The sequence below is a fragment of the Helianthus annuus genome, chromosome 6 (genome assembly GCF_002127325.2).
Source record: "Helianthus annuus cultivar XRQ/B chromosome 6, HanXRQr2.0-SUNRISE, whole genome shotgun sequence".
Taxonomy (NCBI): Eukaryota; Viridiplantae; Streptophyta; class Magnoliopsida; order Asterales; family Asteraceae; genus Helianthus; species Helianthus annuus.
In genome coordinates, this window is record NC_035438.2 from 54,075,033 (window position 1) to 54,092,587 (window position 17,555).

Below are 17,555 nucleotides of genomic sequence, written 5' to 3' on the forward strand. Positions count from 1 at the left end.
TTTTCTTGAACTCCAACCAATAGCACCATTGCTGAGAATGCATGCATACCCAGGCGGGCATCTTCTATCTTCTCTATCTCTAGCATAGTCACTATCAATGAACACTTGCAATCCTTTGGAAATACTTCTTTCATATAATACTCCAAAACTGTAGGTTTCCTTCACATATCTCAATATTCTTTTTGCAAGTTGCATGTGTTCTACTCTAGGATCAGACATGAACCTAGAAATAAAGCACACTCCATACATCAAGTCTGGCCTTGTCACTGTCAAATACATAAGACTTCCTACAAGTCTTTTATATTCTGTACCATCTACTTTAGCACCTACTCCTGCTTTTGTCACCATCACTCCAGGAACCATTGGATTCTTTACCCCATTACTTTCCCACATATTAAATCTTTCCAAAATCTCCTTTGCATACTTTTTCTGACACATGCCTATACCACTCTTGTATTGTGTAATCTCCACTCCCAAGAAATATTTCATACGACCTAAATCTGTCATTTCAAACTCCTGCATCATGGACCTTTTGAAGCTTTCACACATCACTTTATCATTCCCCATGTAAATTAGGTCATCCACATAAAGACTTACAATAACCACCTTGTTCCATACCTTCTTTATGAATAAAGTGTGATCAAAGCTGCTCTTCCTGAACCCTTCCCTTAAGAAATAACTCTCTATTCTTTTGAACCATGCCCTGGGGGCTTGTTTCAAGCCGTAAAGGGCCCTCTTCAGTTTATACACCTTTTCTTCCTCTCCTTTTTTCACAAATCTAGGCGGTTGATTAATGAACACATCTTCTTTGAGTTCCCCATGGGGAAAAGCACTTTTAACATCTAGTTGGTAAACTGTCCAACTCTTTTGTGCTGCAAGAGCTAATAAAAGTCGTATAGTGTCCCAACGAGCCACTGGAGCATATACCTGATACGTGGTTGAAAACCGGTGCTTGTAACTGTTTAATTTGATGTTTTTACACAAGTTTTAGTTTCGAATTGCCTACTCTTGATTAGATTTGTGTTTTACAGGTTTATTGGAGTTTAAGGAGCTTTTCGGGAGCTTTACGGGTCACCGGGTCGAAAACCGGAGCACCAGGATGCGTTACGGATCAATCGAGAGTGCAAGGAGCAAGAAACGGAGAATTGGGTTTTTAGGGGCCGTCGGCGACGGGTGTATACCCGTCCCGGACGGGTCCCAGAAAACCCCGTAGGACAGAAATTCCCGTAGCTAGTTAATTAGCGCGTCGGAGCAGAATTTCAAACCAGGACCCGTCCCCGACGGGTTGAGGGCCGTCGGCGACGGCCTTTCAAATCCTGAAACGCGAAGTTTTGTTATTTGGGGTTTTAGCTCGATGGTGATTGGTCCAAACTCATTCAAGACGGGAGTTACACATTGTTGGGAGTTTGAAAAACATTCTTGGAGCCATTATTCACCTATCTTTCATCATCCTTCCATCAATCCACCTACCATCCATCCTACATCCCGAATAAAGAATGAAAGCACCATCATCTTCTGGATTCCAAAACCCTAGTTCCATCCTTCCATCAATTCACCACACCATTCATCCATCCACCATAATCACTCACCTAAAACCCTAATCCTCATCCATCAATTCATCTAAAAACTTCACGATGATCCAATTCACGTTTCCAACATCCGGCGATCAAGTTTCTTCGATCATGCTTGGCTAATTTCTTGGAGGTTTCACCCCGGTGTAGACTTTTGTAAGGTTTAGGGTTTATTATGTTTTGTTAATTGTTTTGTGACAACTTGATTTGCGTTTGAATCTTAGACAATTGTCCTACGTTGGTATTGAATTTGCAAACTGTCGAGTGAATGATTAAATTTGACTTTGTGAAATGAATGCACGTATTTTTGCCTTGTCTTTTGGTAGGATTTGCTAGTCCAAAGTAACGAAGTGTATCATGGTCCGTTGTTTACAACGTTGATAGCGATTGACACCTAAGCTTTGTGATTGCGACCCGTTAATGAACTATTTCAAGTAAAGCTAATTAAAATACATAGTAACCCTAAGTCTTGCAATTGTTGAAACCGGGTGTGAGCCTTGTTTTCTTATTATTGTTCAAACAATCATTTTCACTTCTTGCATTTAGTAATCGTGAGTAGTTAATTTAGTTAATCACTTCAGTAATTTCAATTCACATCTTTCAATCAAACAAAAATATACAAAAACAATATAGCAAGCTTCATAAAAGTGACAACGATTCATAATTCAATCAAATCCGTACACAAACCACATACTCTTCGTGGTTCGACCCCTTGCTACCACTAGCTATTTGTTAAGGGTAATTAGGGTATATAAATATTATCTTTGACCGGAGCGCGACTCTCCGATCAAATTTTGGCGCCGTTGCCGGGGAGTGCGTGCGCTTTGTGTTTGGATATTGTTTGAATTATTGTGATTAACTGTTTAATTTGTTTTGTTTTCTTTTTGTATTGTCTTTTCCTTGTTACACGGGGTGTGTTACTTGTGCAGGTTACAGGTAGTGCATGCGTACACGAAATTCCGGGAGGACCTCACCTCTAGTCTACGAACCAGAAATTGAAAGACTCGCAAGAAGAAACCTAGCAAGCCGGTTAGAAGCAACTCTTGCTTCTAATCAAACCAACCAAACACCACCACTCACACCGACCATTGAAACCGATTCAATGGCAAACCACAATTCCAACCAAGAATTTAACCCAAACCAAAACCTCAACCCAAATCAATTCCAATCCCGAGGAACCTTTTATCCCGCTCAAGAACAACCGGGTGGTAACACCAACGCAAGACCACCCACTCCACCTTTCCGAAACCAAAATACCAACAACGCCCAACAAACACATCAACAACAACCCCTTCACCGACAAGCATCGTTACCTATCAACCTTGATGATCGGAATGTCAACTCCGATCGTAGAGGTAACCGTGATCGCGGCAATCCCGCGAATGAAGACCCGTTTTTCAACATCGATGATTTAAGGAATGCAATCCCCGATGATGAACCGTATAGTGTTCCCGGTTATCAATCACCGGAACACGTGAGCATTCATACGGAAAATTCGGACGATGGGGGTTATTATGATGATCGAGCTAATGATGATGAAGATTGGGGTTATGTGAATAGGGGAAACGTCTACAATGCTAGAGGGTATGACGATGAGGAAGTTGGTTACCAAAACGCTAACTATGTTGGGGAAGATGAATATGGCTACGGCGGTGGAAGAAACGATGGTTATGGGAACAACCGTCAACCACAAAACAACAACCAACGGAACCGGAATGAAGGGTTTTACAACAACAATAATAACAACAACAATGTAAACCCTAACCGGATTCCTCGTTTTGTGGGAGGTGGTAACCCGAGGGATAATCGAAGAGAGGATCGAAGGGATGAAAGACGGGATAATCGAAGACCGGTCGATCAAGAAGTTAATGGGCCACAACGTCGTCAACAACCTCCACGGGGAGTAAACGACCGTTTCCGACCGATAGTGACCGAGAACAATTCTCCAATAGTATGCGAAAGGAGGATGTTTGATTGTAAACCGCATTACATCAACATCCTTCCTCATTTCAACGGGAGGTCCAATGATGAGCCGTACAACCATTTAACGGAGTTCTCGTCTATTTGTGATACTATTGGAGGGCATAATTTCGCGTTAGAGGAAGTGAAGCTTCGACTATTTCAATTTTCATTGAAAGATAAAGCAAAACAGTGGTTCTTTACACTTCCGGCCAATAGTATTCGAACTTGGGAACAAATGCAACAAGCATTTTTGGATGAATACTATTCCATGGCCAAGACCGACGATGCTAGAGATGAAATTCGGTCATTTCGTCAACTTTCAAGTGAGCCTCTACATGAAGCATTCACCCGATTCAAAGAACTCATGAGGAGATGCCCACATCACCAAATAGAAAAATGGGAATTGGTGAAGTGCTTCGTACGGGGTTTGGATGATGCAACATGGAATCAGCTTGAGACGACAAGCAATGGTACACTCTTGAGCAATCATGAGGATGACGATTGGGAATTTTTGGAGAGGATGAGCAAACGATCCAAACAAAAAGAGTCGGCCGATAGAGCAAAAAGGCATCCGGTTTCCCGGTCACTTCCCGATCTCGATTCCAAGGATCGGATTTCCACCTTAGAGCGGGAAATAGCTCAATTGAAAAAGAAGAAAGAGGTGAATGCGGTTCAATTTGCGGTTTGTGAAGAATGTGGGGATATTGGGCATGCGACGGAGCAATGCCCAATGGGGTCGAGTGACTACACCGAGGAGGTAAATCAAGTGTATGGGGATCGAAAGCAATACGACATGAATTCCAACACTTACCATCCGGGTTTGAGAAATCACCCTAATTTCCGGTATGGTAACGCCTCAAATCAAATGAACCCGAATTTTCAATCGGGTAACCAAGGAGGTCAAGGTGGGTCTTCGTACAATAATCGTCAAGGTGGTAACCAAGGGGGTTACCAAAGGAATTACAATCAAGGGGGTAACCAAGGGTATCAAAACCGTGAAGGTAATTATCAACGAGGTTACAACCAAGGCGGAAATGGGAGTAGTGCTTCAAACTCTCAAGGTGATGACTCGATAAATTCAAAATTTGATGCTATTATGAATGCTATCAATCATTCAAATCAAGAGATGAAGAAAGAGTTTGAGGTACGAGATAAATCCCATAAGGCGTTGGAGAAGCAAGTGGGGCAACTTGCTCAAGAGATGGCTCAAATTCGCGGAAGTGGAGGAGGACTTCCAAGCGACACCACGGTGAACCCTAAGCATCAAGGGTCGAGCTCGAAAAACACACGTGAGGTACCTATAAATAAAATTTCTTTACGTAGTGGTCGAGTGATAGATAACGGTGTTGAGCCACCACCACCCAAGTTTGTTGAAGGGGTGGTGGAAGATGCGAGTGATGATGAAGAGAATAACGGTCAAACGGGTCAAAATAAAAATGATTTAAAATTTAATAAAGATACACCCGTTGCGACCGTTCCCATCCCAAAGGCTAAGGACAAGGGTGTGGAGGGTAATACCGCCCCTTTTCCCGAAGCTCTTTTGGGACCATCTAAGAAAGTGGTAAACAAAAGAGGCCCACATCAAGAAGAGATGTGGGAAATTTTTAAACAAGTTAAAATTAACTTACCACTCTTAGATGCTATCAAAAAAATTCCTTCATATGGTAAATACTTGAAAGATTTATGTACCCAAAAGAGAACTCACAAGTTTCCTAAGAAACTTGATTTAACCGAAAATGTGAGTTCAATTCTTTCGGGTGCACTTCCACCAAAACTTCAAGATCCGGGGGCGCCCATTATTTCAATACAAGTTGGTGAATTTAAAATGACAAGGGCACTTTTGGATCTTGGGGCGAGTGTGAGTATCTTGCCGGGTAGTTTATATGACCAATATGATTTTGGTCCACTTCAAGTGTCGAACACCACCGTGGTGTTAGCCGACTTGACCCCTAAACTACCCCGTGGGATAGTCACGGATGTAATAGTCAAGGTCGAGGACTTTTACTATCCGGTGGACTTTCTTGTGTTAGATTATGTTTCTTTGGACCGAACCAAGCAACCAACGGTGATCCTAGGTTGACCATTTTTGGCAACATCGAATGCCCAAATAAATTGCAAATCGGGCACGGTCGACATGACTCTTGGTAACCGTCGGTTGCGGTTAAATGTCTTTTCAGGATTAACGGATCCTCTAGTTGGCGATGAATGTTACATGGCGGACATCGTTGACGAGTGTATACCTCTATGTGACACTAGTGTCGAAGGGGAAAACACAATAGAGGAGTGTTTCATGTTTGACAGGTTGCAAGGAGAAACAAATCGTAGCATGGATGAAGAGATGAAAGAGTTGGAGGTTATGGCGGCAAAAGAAGGAAGACCCACTTGGACACATCAAGTGGAAAGTCTTCCGGAAAGCATAGACACGAAGTTGAAGCCGTCATTGGAAGAACCTCCGGCATTAGAGTTGAAGGTGCTACCCAAGCATCTTAAATATGCTTATGTGGGTGAAGGTAGCACGCTCCCGGTCATTATTGCATCCAATTTAACCGGGGAGCAAGAAGAGAAGTTGATGAAGGTATTGGTCACCCATAGAGCCGCTATCGGGTGGACCATTGCGGATTTGAAGGGAATTAGTCCCTCAGTGGTGATGCACAAGATCATCACGGAAGATGGTATGAATCCTTCTCGCGACACACAAAGAAGACTAAATCCAAATATGCGAGAAGTGGTGAAGAAGGAAGTATTGAAGTGGCTAGATGCGGGTATTATATACCCTATCTCGGATAGCCAATGGGTGAGCCCGACACAAACAGTTCCAAAAAAGGCGGGTATTCAAGTCGTCACAAATGACGCAGGTGAAGAGGTCGCCACTCGGCCGGTAACCGGGTGGCGTATTTGTATTGATTATAGGAAGTTGAATGCCGCAACTTCCAAAGACCATTTCCCTTTGCCATTTATTGACCAAATAGTTGAGAAATTGGCCGGACAAAAATTTTATTGTTTTTTGGATGGTTATTCCGGATACAATCAAATTGCTATACATCCGGAAGACCAAGCAAAGACCACTTTTACTTGCCCATATGGTACTTTCGCATTTAGGCGAATGCCGTTTGGACTTTGTAATGCCCCCGCCACCTTTCAAAGGTGTATGATGAGTATCTTTTCAGATATGGTGGGGGAGTCTTTGGAAATCTTCATGGATGATTTCTCAATATTTGGGTCATCGTTTGATACATGCCTTGACCAACTCGAAAAATTTTGAAAAGATGTGTTGAGAAAAATCTTGTTTTGAGTTGGGAGAAGAGCCACTTCATGGTTCAAGAAGGGATTGTGTTGGGGCATGTAGTGTCGAGTCGTGGGATAGAGGTTGATCGTGCAAAGGTGCAAGTTATTTCTACCTTACCTTATCCCACGAATGTTAAGGGTATTAGATCGTTTTTGGGTCACGCGGGGTTTTATAGAAGATTTATAAAAGGGTTTAGTGATATAACCAAACCCCTATGTAAATTATTGTTAAAAGATCAACCGTTTGAATTTAACCAAGAATGTCAAAATGCCTTTAATGTGTTGAAACAAAAGTTGGTTGAGGCCCCAATCTTGCAATCACCGAATTGGTCATTACCATTCGAAATTATGTGTGATGCAAGTGATTATGCGGTGGGGGCCGTGTTGGGTCAAAGGGTAGATAAGAAACCGGTTGCCATTTACTACGCAAGTAAGACTCTCTCGGATGCGCAATTGAATTACACAACTACCGAGAAAGAGCTACTTGTGGTGGTATATGCGTTGGATAAGTTTCGTGCTTATATATGGGGTACTAAGGTCATTGTTTATTCTGACCATTCTGCAGTTAGGTATCTCATGGACAAGAAGGATGCGAAGCCGAGGCTAATCCGATGGGTTCTCTTGTTACAAGAGTTTGACTTGGAGATCCGAGACAAGAAAGGGAGTGAAAATGTGGTTGCGGACCATTTGTCTCGGTTGAGTGTGGAGGATTCTTCCCGTGAAGAAATCAATGAGAATTTTCCCGATGAGCAAATTTTAAAAGTTGGAATATTACCATGGTATGCTAATATTGTCAACTATTTGGTTACAGGTGACTTGCCGGCTCATTGGGATAGAAGGAAGAGGTTGCACTTCCTATCTCAAATCAAGTATTACACGTTGGAAGAACCGGACTTATTTAAGTTTTGTCCGGATCAAGTCGTTCGAAGATGCATACCCGACGAGGAGATTCCTAGCGTTTTGATGCACTTGCATTCATTTGCTTGTGGGGGCCATTTTAGTGGTCACAAAACCGGGCACAAAGTGCTCAATAGCGGCCTTTATTGGCCGACTATTTTTAAGGATGCTTTTAATTTCGCTATAAATTGTGTTGAGTGTCAAAAGTTAGGGAGTATATCAAAAAGGGATGAAATGCCCATGCAACCGATCCTTATTGTAGATATTTTTGATGTATGGGGGATCGATTTCATGGGCCCATTCCCTAATTCGCATGGCAATTTATACATTTTGGTGGCGGTCGATTATGTATCCAAATGGGTCGAAGCGATTGCCACCAAAACGAATGACCACACCGTTGTTTGCAATTTTGTTCAAACGAATATAATTTCTAGATTTGGGGTTCCCCGGGTGATCATTAGTGATGGGGGATCTCACTTCAAGAACTTTAATTTTGGCAAACTCTTGAAACGGTATGGTGTTGACCATCGAATTGCTACTCCCTACCACCCACAAACAAGCGGTCAAGTTGAGGTTTCCAATAGGCAAATAAAAGAAATTTTGCAAAAGACCGTTCGACCCGACCGAAAGGATTGGTCAACGAAGTTGAATGACGCTTTATGGGCTTATAGAACGGCGCATAAAACACCTATTGGAACCACTCCTTATCGCTTAGTTTATGGGCGAAATTGCCATTTACCGGTTGAGCTTGTGCATCATGCTTGGTGGGCTATAAAAGAGGTTAACATGAAATATGACGATGCAGGAAAGGAGCGAAAGTTAAAGCTTTGCGAGTTGGAGGAGCTTAGGGAAGAAGCGTACGAGTGTGCCTCAAAGTACAAGGATGACATGAAGAGGGCACATGACGCGAAGTTAAAGCCAAAGGAGTTTGAAGTGGGTCAAAAGGTTTGGCTCTACAATTCGAGGCTTAAATACTTCCCCGGAAAGCTCAAGAGCAAGTGGATGGGACCGTATGTGATTACACGGGTCGGAAGGCTTGGAGATGTTACAATCAAGGACCCGAAGGACGGGTCGAAGCAAACGGTTAATGGGCACCGCCTTAAACCATTCCTTGATGGTAACGAAGAGAAAAAGGACGAAAATGTGGAGTTGGTATGTTTCTTGGTAAGCGTGCCAACATATGAGGTGAAGTAAAAGGACCGGTAACACTTTTTGTAAAGTTATGTATACTTGTTTAATTGTTTGCGTATTTGGATGTGAATCGTTTCCGTTTTCTACTAACCTTTCTTGATTGTGTGAAGTTCGGGCACTCCAAACGGGTCATGAAGATACAAGGTATGTTTTAGACTTGATTTGGTGCATTGAGGACAATACACGAATTTTTGGGGGGTGGTAGGGCCGTTAACGGATATTTTGTTTAAAAATTTTTAACTCATAAAAATTCACAAAAACATTTTTAATAATTTATAGGATTTTTTAGTGTACATAGTCTTTTTATTAAAATTTCATAACTTTCCTCATATTTAAAAAAAAAAAAAAAAAATTAATACCCGTCGGCGACGGGGTTGTGACCGTCGGCGACGGCACCCATATGTGTCCCGTCGGCACCTTTTCACCCGTAGGCAGACGATTAAGCCGTCGCCCCATGCCTCAAATCCAAAGACCGTCGGCGACGGGGTGGGACCCGTCGGCGACGGGTTCTCAATTCTGGTCCGCTGCGACTTCGTTGATTAGCGTTTTTAACCGAACCAAACACCTCTCAACCCTCTCAAACACATCCTAAACTTAATTCTTTCCACACAATTCGACCTATATCATTCCCACATCACCCCACCTCACTTTTTTACCACAAAATTCCCTGCACCTTCTCTCTCCAAATTCACCTATTCCCTTCATCTTCTCCATCTTCCTCCTCAAGAACCCTAAACCTTCAAGCTACCATAACTTTCTCAATCCTCCACCAAATCCACTGATTTTCGGGTCCATCTTGAGTAATTTTTCAAGAGGAACAAAACCCCCAACACGGTTTTCATCAATTCTTGCTATTGTGCGAGATTTCTGGGCGTGTTCTTTAGGGTTTTTGAAAGGGTGTTCACCAAATTGCTTGTTTGCCATCTTTTCTTAGTTCTTCTTGTCTAACAACATCAAAGGTATGGATTCTTCTTAGATTTATGCTTGATTATTATATATTAGTGTTTTTCTTCCGAAATTTTAAACTTTTTGGTTTAAGAGTAGGTTGTTTAGACAATGTATGATGTGCTAGCATGATTTTGAGCAAGATTAGTTGTTTTGAATGGAATTTGAGTATGTCATAACCATAGTGAAGTGATTACACTGTTATGAACATGATTGAACATGAAGATGATGTTGACTTTTGTTGAAATTATAAGATATTGTAAGATTAACAAGAGATTAATAAGTTTATGATAAAGTGAGCGACTTTTGAAGTTTAAAGAGGCGATTTTGCGTTTACTTGTTAATTAAGTTGTCAACATCATACCTCATGTTCAAAGTTTGGGAGTTAATGAAGGTTGAATCTATATTGATGTTTTGTTTGTTTGTGATTGTAGTCATGGCGGGAAGCAAGAGACAAAAGACTACAGGTCAAGCTTCATCATCCGGGATTGGGTCTTCTTCCGGTTTAATACCGAAGAAGTGGGAGCAAATAAGCTCTGTTGAGGAAAATGATGCAAGATTGTACAGACAAGATTGGGAGTGGGCAAAGTTCAGGGATAGCCAAAGTGCTAGAATTTGGGATGACGAGAAGAACAAACAGTTGTCGAGCTATCAAGATAGAAAGTTAGAAGCTAAGTTGTGGAAGTGGAAGATGGTGAATGGGGTGAACACGTCGGTTCCAACAAGAGTGATATGTGAACGGACCGTGAATGTAGAAGAATTCCGGAACATCGGGATTGTACAAATGTTTGAGCGCTTAGGATGGGAAAGCGTTCTTGATTGGTGCGAAGATAATGCCTCCAGGATTTACTTATCGGAGGTATGTGAATGGTTGTCCACATTGAGGCTCGTAAACAAGAATGAATCCCCTTCACAGTGGAAGTTAGTGGGGAAGACTACTCGCGGGAGCATGACGATGTCTTTCGAGACCATGAATCGTATTGCTCGTTTTGACTCTTTGGGAGCACAAGCATATGACTACCCTACCATCGAGCAGTTTTTGGATAATCATTTGAACATCAATGACGGTGAGCAGTTGATAGAGGTTATCTTGCCGACCCACCCAGGGGGTGACATGAAACGGAAGCATATGTCACTTGAGGGAAAGATTTTGCAGGGGATCTCGGTTGAGAACATATTGGCAAGGTTTGGTGATCGCGGGGGAGTGAGAGTAAGTGATTGCAGGGTGGTGCATGCTTTACTGTATGGGACCCCAACACTGTCGTGGAGGCACATAGTAATGATGAACACCTGGGCTACCAGGGAGTCGTCCCAGAGGCGGTTTATTCCGTATGCACGCCTCATTAGCGCTATGATTGTGCAGCAAAATTGCTTACCCTTGGAAGCACTATGGGTCTCTAAGCCAGTGGAGGAATTTAACGTGGCTTACATGAAGAAAAATTGGAAGATAGAGGTCAAGTTCTCGGGAAATAAGTATGTTGTGACCGATGAGTTGGGCAACAAGTATGAGGTCTGTACTTCTGGGGCACCACCCGTGCAGGAAGAAGACGTGGAAATGGGTGAAGAAGAGGAGGAAGCTGAACCCTCCGGTGCACAAAGGCCGAGGCAACGATATATGCGGCCACATAGGGAGATTAACGCAGAGGTGGCAGGTTTTGTGACCAGGAGGCGGGTGCCCTCCTATAAAAATTTTGATCGGGGGCAACAGGAGATATATGACAATGTCTCCGCATGTATCGGTGAAGGACGGGAATACAATCAAAGGAGAGAAGCTTGGCAGGGGTCTCACGGATCTGCAATGCAAGAATATTGGGCGGCTCAAGAAGCCCAACGTGAAAGAATGAACAAGTTTATAGAAGAACAAGAACTGTTCCAAGCCATGCAAAGGTCACAAATGGAATAGTTAGCAAAGATGCAGGAGGATGAGGCAGCCCGAAGACGGGCATGGGAAGAAGAAGAGGCGGCGCGTCGACAACAAGAAGCAGAATTGAACCGACGCCGTTGGAGTGCCATGTACGTCTCTCAACAGATGGCGATTAATAACGCCAAGGTGTTGCATGATCAGGAGCGACACCATAGAGACTACCAAGCCGGCCTTCCCTATGCCGAACATTCGGGGTGGACAAATTACCCCGATCTTCCCTATCCTCAAGGCCCATCCGACCCGACTCCGCATTGGCCCGAAGCGGTAGGGTCTAGCTTCATCCCCATCCCGTACCAACCACCGCCCCAAGGGGAGCAAAGCCCCTTAGATAACTATAGGGAGATGTTCGAGGCCCTCACTGGTTATCCATACCAACCCAACCCGCCAACGGATCCAAACGAGCGATATCAGCGGTAGAGGTAAATGAACTTTGTGGGTGTGTTCCCTATATAACCCTCACGAGACCGACTCGTCCTCCCGAGCTACGGGAGGTTTAAAGGGCTTGCGTGCATATGCTAAATGCCGTCGTGATTCCTACGAAAGTGAGTTAGGTTTATTGTTGTTGTAAAATATTTTCCACATAAAGTCAAAGGTAAAATAATGTATGGCTTGGTAATAATTTCATAAAAGTGGTAGAACTAGGTAACTAACAAATTTTGATGGTTGTGAGAAGCATGCTTCTACACGAGGGTTAAGATTTGTAGGTACACTATGTTCGTGAGACGACCGCTTGGTTGAAAAGATGAAGAGCACACGAGGAACTAGCGAAAAAACCAGGTGCATACGTTTCTTTTTATCTTTGATTTTTAGTAGCAAATAAGTGGATTGTAAATTGTATTTTATTTTCCGGGGTGTAATTTTGGGGAGGTTAGCCGTGTCACATCCCTTGTGCGTTTTTTAAAACTCTAGTTCCTACACATTGAGGACAATATGTACCTCAAGTGTGGGGATGGGGGAAAATTTCAAAAATTTTTCAAAAATGTCTTGTTTTCAAAGCAATATCAAAAGCACAAGTAACCAAGTCAACGAGGGATGTCACAACCCATTTGGTCTTCTGTCATGGTCAAGTTCAAATTAATAAGCATATCAGGTATTTAGCGGGTGGTTATTTGAGAATAATTCACCTAAGGAACTAGCAATGTATGCATATCACATATCATACCCTTATACGTGAGGTTTGAGCCATTTATACATCATAGATTCATATTTACATGTTTCTTTGTTTGAGTGAGCCATTAGTCGCATATTGTAGAACTTGCAACTTTAGATACATTTGAGACTATAGACCAAATACAAGCACGAGAATGATTAAGGCATTAGGTAAACCTTTTTCTCTTTAAACCATTTTTCTATCCTTACCCGAACAAACTCCTTAGTTGCCCATTTTGAGCCTAGACCTTTCGTTTGATCACCCACTTAGCCCATAACCATAAGCCTTTTCTTTTTAAACCCGTGTGATGAAAATTCGATTATAGGAACTTAAGTTTGTATAGTTGTGATTCATTTGTAATAAAAAAAAATTTTTAGAAAATATTGCGAAAAAGAATGAAAAAGCATTGAGAAAAACACAAAAAGATGTGCTAGTAGTTTGTTGAATAAAAGGCGAAAGTTGTTGCCTCATAGTTGATGTTTATATTTAGTCTTGTTAGTTTAGGGGTTTGTAATAAAAATCGAATTTTTCATCACCTTAGTCACTTTAAAAATATCCTATTCCTACCCTTCGCCTAGCCCCGTTACAACCCTTCAAAGACCTTTTGACTTGTGCTTAGTATTTGTGTTCGATAGTGGAGAATGATTGAGTTGCAAGCCTATGCGGGTACGTGTTCTAATCGGTTTTGAGCGATTAATTGTTGAAATGCTAATACATCATATATGTTAGCGAAAACTTTAAGCCGAGTGGAGAGCACATTGTGAGGGATATGCATGATTTGTTAGTTTTACGGGCGGGTTAATCTTGGGTAACCATTTGTGTATCTAAAGCACGTTACCACTAAATACATTGAATATTGTAAAGAGTTTGAACTTTAGCATGACATTAGACCTTAACCTTTGTCTCGGGAATGGGATGTATGTTCGTTGTTCGACCCACGTGAAAGTGAAAAACAGATTTGCTTGAGGACAAGCAATACCTCGTCATAATCTATCCCTTTTCTTTGTGCATAGCCCTTCACCACCAATCTAGCCTTGTATTTGTCAACCTGCCCTCTTTCATTCAGCTTAGTTTTATACACCCATTTGACTCCAATGGGCAATATTCCTTTAGGCGCTTCAACTAGATCCCATGTTTGATTCTTCTCAATGGCTTCTATTTCACTTTCCATGGCATTCTACCATTTAACTTCCTTAACTGCTTCCTCAAAACTGGTAGGATCACCAGTAGAACTAAACATCACAAATTCAGTCTCTTCATCTGACAAACCTCCCCCAGTTTGATAGTCACTCATCCATCTTGGAGCCGACCTAGTCCTTCTTGAAGTTGTGGCAACCTCCTGTTGTGGAGAAGGTTCATGCATGGTGTTTCTAGCAGCTGCTATACCTGAATCATTAACACTGCTTGTACTAACCGTGTTAATTGGTGAGCTTTGTTGACCAGACCCTTCAGCAGCCGGTTCTGAATTATTGTTTTCTGGTTGTTCCTCATCAATTCTCACCTCATCTTCTTCTATCTCTTCCATATCAGGAATTAGAAGTTCTTTTGTACCAAATTCTTCTTTCTTCCATTCCCACTTTTCACCCTATATAAACTCAACATCTTTGCTGATAACAACCCTTTTCTGGACTGGATCATATATTTTGAATGCCTTGGATTCGGTGCTGATTCCCAGGAATATACACTTGTGACTACGATGATCTAACTTAGATCTGAACTGTGTTGGGATCAGTACATATCCAATGCATCCAAATATCTTAAAATAGTCTACATTTGGCTTATGTTCTGACCAAGCTTCCTCAGGAACTTTATCTTCCAGTGTTGTTGTGACACAACGATTTAAAATATGACATGCCCAATTGGTCGCTTCTCAATCAAGAGACATCTAACCATGTTCATTAATGACTTATTGCGTCTTTCTGCCACTCCATTTTGTTGTGGAGTATAGGCAGTGGTTAGCTGTCTTTTTATTTCATTTGCTTTACAAAATTCATTGAAAGCCTTTGAAGTGAATTCCCCACCTCTATCACTTCTCAACCCTTTTATGGCAACACCAGTTTCATTTTCCACCATGTATTTAAAACAAATAAAAACTTCAAAAGCTGCACTCTTTTTAGCCCGGAAGTAAACCCATCCTTTCCTAGAATAATCATCTATTATAACCATGACATACCTTTTCCCACTTGGAGATGTTGGTTTAATTGGCCCACAAAGGTCAGTGTGTACCAGCTCCAGTCTACTTGTTGCTCTCCACTTGCTTTGTTTAGGAATGGCTTCACGTTGTTGCTTTCCCATCTTGCATACCTCACACTCTTTGCTTTGCTCATCCACCACAAGCATTCCCTTTACCATTTGTCTAAACTGCATAGTTCTAATGTACTTATGACTCATATGCCCAAATCTTTTGTGCCAGATCTGACCATTACTTTCTTCTTCAATCTTCAAACATTTACTAATTTCTGGCTTCATAGTTGCATTCACCAGAAACATTCTATTTCTAGTCATTCTTGATCTGGCTATCAAACCTCGTTTAGGGTGAAAGATCTTGCATACACCTTCTTTGATAACTATGGTCAGATTCTTCTCCTGAAGTTGACCTAGACTTATCAAACTTGAGGTGAGTTCAGGCACCTAGTACACCCTTTTGATGATTTGTGTAATGCCTTCCACTACTAAACGTACATCCTCAATGCCTTTCACACTCAGCCTCAAATCATTTCCCAGCTTAACAGTATGTTGGAAGCTTTCATCCAGATTGATGAACCACTCCCTAGTTCCTGTCATGTGATTCGAGCATGCAGAATCCAAGAACCATATTCCCTTTTTTGATTCCTTTGAAACTTCGGCATGAGTCATGAGAAGCAAGTCTTCTCCTTCATCAAATTCTGCATAGTTCACCGACTTATCCCTACATGTGCATTCATACGAGAAATGCCCCATATGGTGACATTTATAACATTCAATAGTTGATTTATCAAAATCACCTCTGGATCTTCCACGACCTCGTCCACGTCCTCTATTGAATGATGACCTGCCTCGTCCTCATCCACGTCCACTAGTTGCTTCATGCTCCATTTCAGAACTCGATCATCATTCACTCTTCATACCAGCTTTTGTTCATAAACTAACAGTGAACTTTGTAGTTCATCAACATAAAGCTTATCAATATCCTTTGATTCTTCAATGGTACACACCACAAAATTGAAGTTTTCAGTGAGTGAATGAAGGACTTTCTCTACCACTTTCACTTCTGTCATGTCTTCACCACAGTTCTGCATGTTGTTTGAAATAACCATCACCCTACTGAAATAGTCAGTGACTGATTCACCTTCTTTCATCTCTAAAGTTTCAAACTCTTTCCTTAGCCTTTGCAACTGAGCTCTCTTAATTCTTGTATTACCCTTGTACTTTGTCTTCATAGCATCCCAAATCTGCTTCGCCGACTCCTTTTGGGTAATAGTCTTCAAGATCTGCTTATCTATTAACTGAAATAGATAGTTCTTTGCCTTCAGATCTTTGATCCTCATCGTCTCTAAGGTTGTTCTCTGCGTGGGTATGAGCTGCTCCCCTGATGTGGGTTCACGGAACCCATTTTCGATCACCACCCAGTAATCCTTGGACCTTAGGAGTGTTTCCATCACCATGCACCAGTGATCATAGTCACCGTCAAACTTTGGAACGCTCGGAACCTGGAAGTTTGAACTGTCTTCTGCCATGGCTTAGTCTCTCTCTTTCACTCGTAAGAAACTCACTCAGATTTGCGCTCTGATACCACTTGTAATGCACAAGTAATATCAAGTATACTCACACAATTTCTGATACTCTTATTGAATGAAGAAGAGGCTTTATATATAGCCTTACAAGTTCACAAAATCAAGAAATCACAACTGACTCAACATCTTAACGTTCACCTAGAAACCAGGACAACCTTGACCATCTAACGTAAACTGACAAATTCAAATTACTTAAAAAACACGTGCACAGACTTTATCAGACTATGCAGACCAGACTTGGACTTACAGCCCACACACAACACTTGGACTCATGGCCCATTATTAGCACTGGCCCAAACCAAACCATAACATTGTCTTTGCAAATCGGAGTTCGGAGATTCGGCCGGAGATTACGAGACGTCGCTGGAAAACATCAAGAATTCACGTCATTTCTTCCGTTCGGTATACCCTTACCTTCAACCCAATTGTTTTTATCATCTTTTACATATGTATATGTATCAATTATAACTGAAACAAGAAAAAAAAACGAGATGTAATCTTCTGTTCGTATGTTGTTTGTTAAATATGGAAGAAGATGATTCTGGTAAAACAGATATAAATGAAATAAAAATCCAAATAAAACAACATTTATTGTCTTGGCTCAGTGGGTTGGTGGTTGTTCTATCAAACCGGAGGTCAGGGGTTCGATACCTGCCTCCGCTGTTTTCGCTGCATCTTATTGTTTTTTTAGTAAACCAGTTAATAAAACCTCTAAATTTGTGTTTTACAATTTCTTTTCATCAATAACTTACATAATCAACAGTTTATGTTTTTATATAAAACCTTAAACATTTATAAATAACATGAATGATTTACAAATTTTATTTTTAACATTAAATGTTAATAATGAGTTCAAT

General features: G+C 41.5%; 1 protein-coding gene and 1 pseudogene across 1 annotated transcript; one reads left to right on the forward strand and one right to left on the reverse strand.

Moving 5' to 3' along the window:
* The first annotated feature begins 4,629 nt into the window (after positions 1 to 4,629).
* On the forward strand, positions 4,630 to 11,754 carry LOC110944781 (annotated as a pseudogene).
* Positions 11,755 to 16,026: 4,272 nt separating this feature from the next.
* Positions 16,027 to 16,641, reverse strand: LOC110944782. The gene has a single exon (XM_022186429.1). It carries the CDS (start codon positions 16,639 to 16,641, stop codon positions 16,027 to 16,029), a length of 615 nt encoding a protein of 204 aa, XP_022042121.1.
* Between the last annotated feature and the right edge of the window lie 914 nt (positions 16,642 to 17,555).

Bases quoted from the DNA above. Each gene is read 5' to 3' on its own strand.
- LOC110944782 (XM_022186429.1), bottom strand. From the start codon at position 16,641: ATGGCAGAAGACAGTTCAAACTTCCAGGTTCCGAGCGTTCCAAAGTTT.